Source organism: Marmota flaviventris, chromosome 2 (assembly GCF_047511675.1).
Source record: "Marmota flaviventris isolate mMarFla1 chromosome 2, mMarFla1.hap1, whole genome shotgun sequence".
NCBI lineage: Eukaryota > Metazoa > Chordata > Mammalia > Rodentia > Sciuridae > Marmota > Marmota flaviventris.
In genome coordinates, this window is record NC_092499.1 from 111058305 (window position 1) to 111069541 (window position 11237).

General features: G+C 46.6%; 1 protein-coding gene across 1 annotated transcript in view; it reads left to right on the plus strand.

Annotated features, from left to right (window-relative positions):
* The window catches only part of Ankdd1a (ankyrin repeat and death domain containing 1A), a 33603-nt gene extending 23862 nt beyond the window's left edge, over positions 1-9741 (plus strand). Inside the window, 5 exon segments of the mRNA XM_071607416.1 lie at positions 125-223; positions 1170-1265; positions 2901-3105; positions 4241-4372; positions 5151-9741. Of these exon segments, the coding sequence (XP_071463517.1) occupies positions 125-223; positions 1170-1265; positions 2901-3105; positions 4241-4372; positions 5151-5212 (594 nt within the window). The 3' untranslated portion in view covers positions 5213-9741.
* The last annotated feature ends 1496 nt before the right edge of the window (positions 9742-11237 follow it).

Below are 11237 nucleotides of genomic sequence, written 5' to 3' on the forward strand. Positions count from 1 at the left end.
CCTGCCCCACAGCATAACTTTGTTAAGGCCCATTTGGGCGTGTCCCACCCTGGTCCTGCCCTGGCACTGAGCAGCAGGCCACCATACTTGCTTTTCTGCTCATCTGTCCCCTTGGCTTCTCCAGAGGCAGCAGACGCCCCTCCACCTGGCCGCTGAGCACGCCTGGCAGGACATAGCAGAGATGCTCCTCGTGGCTGGGGTCGACTTAACCCTGAGAGATAAGGTACCTCTGCTCAGAGCCGGCCTCCCTCTCGAGCCATCATGGCTCCTTCTTTGCCGGAGACCCTGCTACAAATGTCTCTTTCCTTCAGTCCTCTCCCCTGCTCAAAAGCAGCCTCCTTGAGAAAGCATTCCTGCCCTCCCACTCCCTGCCTTCCCTCCTCTGAGGTCCCTCAACATCCACCTAGGCTTGGGCTATGGCTATGGCTTGGTCCCCACCAGATTGTAAACTCCCTGAATTACATTGAGGGGTTTCGGGGGTAGCAGGAGTACTGTATCACCACCCAGCGCCCTCTGCGTATGCACCAGGGTTTGGGGACGCTTCCTGGCACTTTGTGCCTGTGGGTGGCTACCTCCTCCGGTGATTGGAAGTCTCTGAGGAGCTGAAGGCTTGGGATGAGGCTGGAGATCACAGGTGCATGAGGGGAGGGCACTTGCACACCTCACTCAGCAAGGTCAGCCTGGGTGGTGGGGTCAGAGTTGGGGACCAGGATCAGGCTAGGCCTGGGAAAGGGCTCCCTGCTTTGAGCTGGGCCCCTGGGGAAGCTGACCAGATGTCAAGAGCAATTTCCCATCCCACTGTGGGTCCCTGGAGGTGACTGGGAGGCCTGGGGCACAGGAGCTGGCACCAGCGGGAGGGTGAACAAACATGAACCAATGAGCCCACACTCTCTTCTCGGGGCTCTGATTTCTTCATCTGAAAAATAGGGCTGGGGAGGCTGGGGTTGTGGCTCAGTGGTAGAGCGCCTGCCTAGCATGCGTGAGGTGCTGAGTTCAATCCCTGACACCACATAAAAAAATAAACAAACAAAATAAAGGTATTGTGTCCATCTACAACTAAAAAAAAAAATGGGGTTGGGGATAACATCAGCTCACAGGCTGTTTATAGTCAGTGGCAGAGGCCACACTGCACTGGAAACTCGGGCTTCCCTTCTGCCTCTTGCTTGCAGCAAGGAAAAACCGCCCTGGCAGTGGCCGCCCGCAGCAACCACGTCAACTTGGTGGACATGATCATAAAAGCAGACCGTTTCTACAGGTGGGAGAAGGTATGGGGGTCCCATGCTCCACTGGTAGAGCTGGTTTTGAGTTCGGGTCCTGGACAGTTCTGGGATCCCTGTCTCCAAGTGGGTGAGAATCCCTGCTTTACACCCAGGCAAACTGAGACTGAGGTCCACACCTGTGTTCTTGTGGCTGGACACTGCAGTAGCTCCTGGCGAATGCACATGACCGAATTGCATGGGTGAATAAGGAGATGGCAAGTTGGTTCCATCTCACTGACATCTCCGGGTGATTGAAATTGCAGAATATTTCATTTAGGCAACTTTCTGAACCTAGAGGGAAAGTGTGCTGGAAATGATTGGTGATATCTGCCATAGACTGGGGGAAGCAGAGGAACACAATGTAAAGTCACGTATGGGCTGTTCCAATCAGCAAATAGGAATAGGGAATGGGGAGTTTTTTGGGTGTCCTTGGGGATGTCTTCATACATAGAAAACTTTTGCATTTGCCTTAGTTTTTGAAATTAATGTGAACTTTTTTCAAAGTACTGGAGATTGAACCCAAGGCAAGTGCTTGCTAGATAAGTGCTTTACCACTGAGCACACTCTCCGTCCTTTTTATTTTATTTTGAGACAGAGTCTCACTAAGTTGTCCAAGCTGGCCTTGAGTTTGTGATTCTCCTGCCTCAGCCTCCCAGGCCACTGGGATGGCAGGCATGTGCCACCATGCCTGGCCCTAAGAAACGATTCTTTTTTAGTTGTTGATGTATGTTATTTTATTTATTTATATGTGGTGCTGAGACTCAAACCCAGAGCCTCACACATGCTAGACAAGTGCTCTACCACTAAGCTACAACCCCAGCCCCTAAGAAACAATTTTTAACACCCTGGTGAGAACCAGGATCCTGGATCATCACCTCCCAGGTGACTGGCCACAGATGGTTGACCAGGATGCAAGATCTGGAGCTGCAAATGCCAGGTAATTTTTTTCACCTCGAATTTTGAAACAACCAGAACGCAACATCCATTACCTTTAGGGAGGCCTTGGGTTTTGTGGGTTTAATTCATGCTATTTCTGAATTCTTTTGTAACCCCTAATGTTATTACCCACTTTGCCTAGGAAGGACCCTGTAACCCCAGCCTTCACTATTTGCTGGGATTTGGTAAGCCTGCCTGGTTTTGGCCATAGCTTCTGAGTCATTCTGTTGACAAACATGCTGTAAGAACCCCAAAAGGGACTGGGGCTGTGGCTCAGTGGTAGAAGGCTTGTTTAGCATGCATAGGGCCCAAAACACAAACAAATCGAAAACCAAATCAAACAAAAAGCACTGAGAGAGAAAGGCTTCTGACCAGAGCAATTTGGGAAGGCCTCCTGGAGGAGGTGGCACAGGAGTGCTCTTTTGACTATGGCAGTGGGGTTGACAGTCAGGGAGGAGAGAAACCGAATTCTGGGTGGAAGGAGTGTGCGAGCACCTTGGGTTCCAAGGCATGGCATGGAGTCATGGTTCCAGTGGACATTGAGCCTCAGGCCCCACTGACTCCAGTTCCAGGTTCCTCAGCAGAGGTGGTCGTAGGGTAATTGGGGCTTCAGCCCTGTATTACTTCTATTCAAGACCACGAGAGGGAGCTTGGCACGGAAACCCCCTCCCCCATGGCTTCTTCACTTTTGGGATCTTCCCACAGGACCACCTTTCATGCAGGGATCCCAGTGACTCCTCGGGGGAGAGCTTGTCCTTTAAGCAGGACCATCGGCAAGAAACACAGCAGTTCCGCTCTTTGCTGTGGCGACTGGCCTCCAGGTATCTGCGGCCCCAGGAGTGGAAGAAGCTGGCATGTTCCTGGGAGTTCACCGAGGCACACATCTATGCCATCGAGCAACAGTGGACAGGTACCAGCCTTCTCCCCGCCAGCAACCAGGCACAGAGGGGCGAGGGGCACTTGAGTTGTTCTGTGCTCCTGAGGAAAAAGGCTGTGCAACCCACATGCCCCTTCCCACCTCTGGCCCCTTGCACAGGGTGTATGCCCTCCTCTCCCTCCCAGTGACCTGAGGACTTCACAGTCTTTAGAATCAACCAAAGCTGAGAGTCCAAACGTAAACTCTATTACAGATAGGAATTCTCATGTATGATAAAGGAGATTTGTAAATTGTGGGAGTCAGGGCAAATACTATTTAATTGTGTTGAGGTAACTGGGTTGACCAGTTGAGTTTTCCCACCAGTCACATCAAGGGCAAGCACCATGAGGAAGTGTCTGCTGAGGACCCAGAGAAGAACACAAAAAGTCACAGGATACAGCGAACCAACTAATCTGGATCTGATGATGTGGCCAAGCATCTGTCTGCATCCCAGGCAGGAAAATCTGACTTAGTCATGAGGGTTTAAAACACGTTAACCCCCAACACTGGACACAGGATAGTATGGACAGTTACTTCCCAAACCTGGTTGTATGCTGGGATCACCTGAGAAGCTTTGAAACTGCTCAAGGCCTAAGCCATACCCAGACTCGGGCACATCTGCATTGGGGTGAGGTGAGCCCGTGGTGCCAATATTTTCCCATGCTTCCCGGATCTTTCCAAGGAGCAGGTAAGGCTGAGAACATCTAGTGTAGGGAAAAGAACATGGCCAGCTCTGCCTCTCAGTAAGCCCTCTTCTCACTGGAAAACAAGGCCACTAGCATGCAAGGCACAGATTGTGACCAGTCAAAGAGATGAGGCACATAATTGTGTGCATCCTGCTACCGTAGGGACATATGCCATTTCTTTCTTCAGAGTGACACTGACAGGTTGTGTAGTGGATGCTCAGGAGAAAGCCTGGGACTAGGGATGTTCTAGGTCCCTGAGATACAAACTCTGACACCACCCCATCTGAGATGCGGCTCCTCCCCACCCCCAGCCACCTCTGGGCTGAGCCTGCTAGAGAGGCCTGAGGTGGTCCTTGGCCTCTTTTGTAGCTGGGCATGCTCAGGAGGCTACAGAAGGCCACATAGACATGGATGGCTCCTCTCTCTTCCCTTGTCATCCTCAGGCACCAGGAGCTATCAGGAGCATGGCCACAGGATGCTGCTCATCTGGCTGCATGGCGTGGTCATGGCTGGTGAGAATCCCAGTAAAGCGCTGTTCGAGGGCCTGGTGGCCATTGGCAGGAGAGACCTGGCTGGTAAGAGTTGGACTCACAAGCTGTGTCCCCTAGCTGGAATGTGGCCCAGCCCCAAGGGGCTGCTCAGACCAGAAAGCTGTGATGCTAACTGAATCTTCCAGATTCCTAGTCCTAGCCCTCCTTCCTCCTCAAACCCAGAAGGAGCCTTGGGCAAATCACAGTGCCCCCTGGCCATGGTTTCTCCATCCCTGTAGTGAGAGTGGGCGGCCTAAACGAACCCTCTGATTTTCACAGCCCCCTATAATCTCTCCCTTGCCAACCCTCCATGCCTTGAATTTCGCCCCTAGTTTGGAGTAAGTCTAGAACAGCCTTCAGACTTCTTTTTCACAAAATAAGACTTGAGAACCCAACTGGCTTAATATGAGTTGAACCAGTCAGATCTGGAAAATAAAACTTCTGAGGTCATCACAACCTACTTAATCATGCCAATCCCAAAATCCTGATTTGGGACTCAGAGAGTCCCGTGGGACCTTCAGGCCAGGAGGATAAAAGGTCTGGCACTAATTCCTCATTAAAAAACAAAATCAGCTCACGACAAAAAAGTTTTAAACTTGTAATGTCCCTAGGGTGCTGGCTGTCCCGTGGCTGCCATAGGCAAGGTGGGAAAGCAGAGAATTATTTGGGGGTGGAGGAATTAGGGATGGCTTTTATCTTTTTCCAAAATATTCTCATATAAAGTTGTTGTACCTTTTCTTAGCACCAAGTCCGGCAGGAAATTAAAACATAAAACCTGCCCTGGAGGGTAGAACTGAAGCCATAAGATTCTTGTGTTTTGCAGAGAGTATTAGGAAGAAAGCAAATGCTGAGCCGAAGGCCCCCAGGAGGTGCACAGCCATGTAATCAGGGGCCACCTGAACAGAAGATGACCAACCCTTAAGTGCTTTTCAAATGACCACTGTTAATAGACCCACAACTGTTTCTACTGAAGTGCGCAGTGAAGCAGACACCAGCAGGCAAATGCTTATGATCCTTTTGGGGAGGACTGGTCCAGAGGCCTGTTCTAGGTTTTGCAATGATCCCGTCCCAGGTCCTTACTCTTTGCTCATTTTCACCTCCATTTTCTTGGACACTCACAGTCTCTTCCCTGCTATTCAAGGGACATCTTTACAGATAGAACACTGAGGCCCAGGGAGGAGTAGCTACTTGCCCAGGGGTCTGTTGTCAAACCCAGCAGGCCTCCCACCCAACCCGGGGAAAGGGCTCCATCTGTCTCTTTCAAAATGAACTCTTCTTAATTTGTTCACTGTTAGTGTGTGCTTGCGTTTTGCTGTACTGAGATAGAACCCAGGAGCTCTCTACCACTGAGCTACATCCCCAACAGCTTTTTGTTTTTTTTATTTTGAGACAAGGTGTCACTAAATTGCTGAGGCTGACCTCAAAGTTGTGATCCTCCTGCTTTAGCCTCAGCAGCTAGGATTACAGGTGTGTGTTTGTCCACGCCTGGTTTGTTCACTGGTTTTTAAGAATGGCACGCTTGTCCTACCTGTAGTTACAAATTTATTTGTATATTTGGACAGGAGGGGTGCTGTTGGGAGTGGCGTTATTAATAATTATTCGGAGGTGGATTGTCTTTAAATGCAAGCGTATATTCGATCCCACCAATCATCAAACACAAACAATTAATGCAAAAAGTGTTGGTTGTGCTGGAGCACCCTAACTGCATCTAATGTACACTAATTAAACACTACAAGCACATCACACAATACTAAGGCAACCTCCAGCCCCAAAGTACCTCTGATGCCACACAACTTCTCTTAACAAGAGCAGATGTTGTTATTGTCCAATGGTTCTCTCCAGCTGATGGTTGGACATCAGGGAATGGTGGATTCGATCTGGGGATGGATGGACAGCAAGGTGACCAGTCTCACTGGTTTCTCAGAGCAAAGCTCTCTGATGTGGCAGGACAAGCGGTTTATGTGCAGTTCCAAGTTGGTGCTCATTGTTATCACGCTCCAGTGTTGTTCTGCCTGTCTCTAGATGATGGTCCTAATCAACTGTGTCCAGTTGTGACTAAGCATGCCTGTGGCTGCTGTTCTTTACAGCTAGCAACTTAGTGAGTCCCAGCCTGGCCTGGCATGTCTATGGGAGAGGCTCCTTACAAGTGCATGCTCATTTTCCCCTCTTATTGTATAATTTTTTAAAGTATTTTTAAAATATGTTTTAGTTGTAGTTGGACACAATACCTTTATTTTATTTATTTATTTATTTTTATGTGGTGCTGAGAATCGAACCCAGCGCCTCGCATGTGCTAGGCGAATGCTCTATGCTGAGCCACAACCCCAGCCCTTATTTTATAATTTTTATGTTTTAAAACTTTTTAAATTTTGAAATCATTTCAGACTTACAAAAAAGTTGCAGAAATAGCATGAAGAATTTCCAAATACCCTTCAAGCAGCTTTCCCAAATATTAATGTCTTATGTAACTACAGTATACTCTTTTAAACCAGGAAATTAACACTGTGCAATGCTATTTGCTAATATCAGACCTGATCCAAATTTTGCTGGTTGAGCATTCATGTCTTTTCTCTGGACCAGGATCCAGTCCAGGATCACTGATGGCATTTAGTTGTCATTCTTCTGTACTTTTTTTTTTTTTTTTTTAATGGTGCTGGGGGTTGAATCTAGGGTTTTGCATATGCCGAGCACATGCTCTACCACTGAGCTAAACGCCAACCCTCTTTTCATTTTTAATAGCCACATACAAAGGGTCACTGTTTTGGAGCAGTATAATCCAGTAGAATGTTCTACAAAAATGTTTTCTATCTGCCTTGTCCAAGATGGTATCCACTAGTGACCTGTGGCTATTGAGCACTTTAAATGTGGTTAGTGGGTCTGAGGAAATGGATTTTAAATATTATCCTATTTTAATTGTTTGAAAAAAATACATGTATACACATTTGGTGGTGCTGGGGATTGAGCCCAGTCCTTGGGCATGCTAGGCAAGTGCTCTACCACTGAGCTACACCCCCCACCTCAGTCGTTTGAGATGTAAATAGACAAGTGACAACCACACTGGACCACAGAGCCAATCTGAGCTTCGCTTTCAGGTGCCAGGCAAGCACAGGTTGTGGGGCTCGGTCACCCCAGCAGGAGAGTAGGTTTCCAGGAAAATGTGACTCCTTGGAAGCTTTTTGATTTCCTACAATTCAGAAACCATCTGTGCAGAATAACCTAGAAGTTCTGCCAGAAAGCCATTGGTATCTAGTGTGGGCTCTCTTGTGTGGCACAGCTGTGGCCATTCTAGGAGCCCACGTCTCAGGAAAGCTCCCCACAAAGTTTTACCCTGGGCCGGGACTGACAGGAGACAGAATCAGAACTGTTAAAGCTGAAAGGGGCTTCAGTTGTCACTTGTGGCTGGTGGCATACACAGTGGTCCAGTCCTCTAAGAGGCAATCTGGCTTTGTCTATCCAAACCACAGACATCTCTCCCCCTTGGTCCAGCAATCCCACTTCTAGGGACATGTCCTATGATAAGTCAATATATGTACCTAATAACAGACATATGAGGTTTTTTATCACTACATTGTTTCCAATCTTTTGTTTTTTATTTTATTTTTGTTACCGGGGATTCAACCCAGAGGCACCTAACCGCTGAGTCACATCCCCAACCCTTTTTACTTTTTTATTTTGAGATAGGGTCTCACTAAGTTGCTTAAGGCCTCAGCTAAATTGCTGAGGCTGGCCTTGAACTTATGATCCTCCTGCCTCAGCCTCCTAAGCCACTGAGATTACAGGCATGCAGTACCATGCCTGGTCAATCTTTTGTTTTTTAAAAATAAACTGAATGACCATCTTCAGAGGATGGGTAAAATAAAGTATGGTTCAATAATTAAAACAAAAGAGGGGCTGGGGATGTGGCTCAAGCGGTAGCACGCTTGCCTGGCATGTGTGCGGCCCGGGTTCGATCCTCAGCACCACATACAAAGATGTTGTGTCCACTGAAAACTAAAAAAATAAAATAAAATAAAATTCTCTCTCTCTCTCTTTCTTTAAAAAAAATTTAAAACAAAAGATCATGGATACTTTCCAAGTATTGTTTCAAAAGAGCTTCAGAATAAATTAAGTAGAAAAAAATCAAGATCTGATCAGTACATATGGTATGCTGATTGTGTAAGAAAGGAAAGAAACAAAAATATATTTTTATTTGCTTCTACTTGTATAAATAAAAGAAGGATATATTGGAATTCTCTGTACCTTCTACCCAACTTTTCTCTAGATCTAAAAATAAAATTATAAAAAGGAATAAAAGAAAAAGCTTTTAAAAATCAACCCATCAGGCTGGGCACAGTGCTATGCACTTGTAATCCTCAGGCAGCAGACGCTGGAGAATCACCTGAAGCCAGGTACTGTAGCTTGGACCTGGAATGTCCTCCAAAGACCCGTGGGTTGAAGGATTGGCCCCCAGCTGGTGGCACTATTGGGAAGTGGTGGAACCTTTTAGGAAGTACAGCCTATTAGAAGAAAGTTAAGTCACTTGATGCCCTTGATGGGGATATCAGGATGCCGGTCTCTTCCTCTTCCTCCTTGCTTCCTGGCTGCCCGGAGGTGAACAGACATCCTCCTTCATGTGCTTCTGCCATGATGGGCTGTGCTACCACAGCAACAGGTCCAAGTGACTGCGGACTGAAATGTGAGCAAATATAAACCTTTCCTCCTTAAAAGTTGATTATCGGGCTGGGGCTGGGGCTCAGCGGTAGAGCACTTGCCTGGCACGTGGGAGGCCTTGGGTTTGATCCTCAGCACCACATAAAACAATAAATAAACAAATAAAATAAAAATATTTCTTTAAAAAGTTGATTATCTCAGATATTTTGTTGCAGAGACAGGAAGCTAATTAATACACTAGGAGTTCAAAACCAGCCTGGGTAACATAGCAGGACCCCATCTCAAACAAAACAAACAAACAAACAAAAACAAAAACAAAAAAAGAAGAAGAAGAAGAAAAAGAAAAGACCAACTGTGATGGCAGATTCCTATAGTCCTAACTACTTGGGAGGCTGAGGCAGGAGGATTGCTTGAATCCAGGAGTTTAAGACCAGCTTGGGCAACATGGCCATCATCTATTCCATTTGGAAAAGTTTTTTTCAAAAAAGTTTTCCAATACTGGGGATTGAACCCAGGAATGCTCTACCTCCATGCTATATCCCTGTCCCTTTTTTATTTTATTTAGAGATAGGGTCTCAATAAATTGGTTTCCAACTCCTTCTGCCTCAGCCTCCTGAGTAGCCGGAATTACAGGTGTCTTTTGTAGTACATGGGACTTTGATAATTTATTTGGATGAATTTTACAAAAAGAATTTTGTATTTTTTTGTTGTTGTTGTTGAGGTAAAAAAGCATGTCCTTAAATAAACATTGAACTAATCTCTCAGATTCAATCCTCATTTCTTTTGTTTGGGAAATCCAAACAGTGTCAAAGCAGGCAAGAGTCTATCCTGGGTGGGTTCTGTGTGAGCTCAGCTCTCAGCGTGGCCCCACCAGTACACAGTCCCAGAGCACCCCTGTGCTGGCAGCCTGCCCGGAGCCAGTACGGAGGTAAGTAGCCCATAGTTCTTGCCCCCAGAAGCTTAGAGTGAAGGAGAGGGGCTTGGACCTGAGTAAGTGTAATATTCTGTAAGTGGCCCTATAGTGGGTGAGTGTGAAGAATTATGGGATTTATTCTTCCTTGAAGAAGGGGGTCTGAGAAGTTCACAGAGGAGAAAGTAGTGGGGAAAGGACAGACTCAGTTAAGAGTGCCGTCTATGCAGGGGCCTGGAGGTGTGGCAATAGATGCATCTGAGGATTGGTGTTGCTGGAACAGAGTATGGAAGGACAAGGAGAGATTTAAAGGGGTGCAGAAGGGATGCTGAAAGTTCATTCTTCACCCCATAATTTAAAAATTGATGTCTCCTAAGACAAAAAAACTGAACAGAATAGATTCCTATAACTGAGCAAGAATCTGCTGCATGACATGCATAGAACCCAGTACCATGTGACTGCCTTTTTGCCAAAAGGAAGAACCTTATTGTGGGTCATCTGACAAGGAGACAGGAGGACACTCAAATCTGTCTCCCTCATCAGCAGCGAAGGCATTTATGTGGCTTTGGGTGAGGGGACTGGAGGGCTATTGGTTGCAACTGGGAGACTTGGGTCAGCCAGCTCTCCAGATGGTCTGCTGGCCCAGGGCATCTTGCGGATGATTCTGGAGCTTCCTGCACCCCTCCCTTTATTCTAGGTCTGTGAGGCCCAATTTTCATTCCTCAGGTTCCACCAAGTTCTGAAGGTTATTTTTGGTCAGGTCCTAGGTTTCTGGACCTGCTTCCTTCCTGAAAAACAGCCTGATCAGTTTTTAGGGAATTTGCCGTTTTATGGCTTTGTTTCACTCCCTCTTTGGAAACGTGCTTCTTTCAGAGCACAGGTTTACCTTGCTAATTATGATTTTCCTTATATTTAAAAAGTACACTTCAATCTTTTCCAATGTGTATTTTCTTTCTCTATTGTTATTCCCTCCTTTTGCAAGACATAAGCTTAAAATCTATTTAAATATACTCTGTAAGCTTATAGATCTATAGTGAAAGCTCTTTCTCCAATGGATTTCAGGATAGTTTCTGGGAGGTGTGGGGCAGACTTTGGGTCACATCACATATCAAAAGGAGCCCATAAAACTCACGGGTTAAGAACTGGGGTGATCTGGAAAAATAAGAGACCCAGAATAGCTAAAGCAATCTTTAGCAAGAAGAGTGAAGCAGGTGGTATCACTATAACAGACCTCAAACTATACTACAGAGTAACAGCATGGGTATTGGCACCAAAGTAGACTGGTAGACCAATGGTACAGAATAGAGGACACAGAAACTAACACGCATAATCACAGTTATCTTATATTAG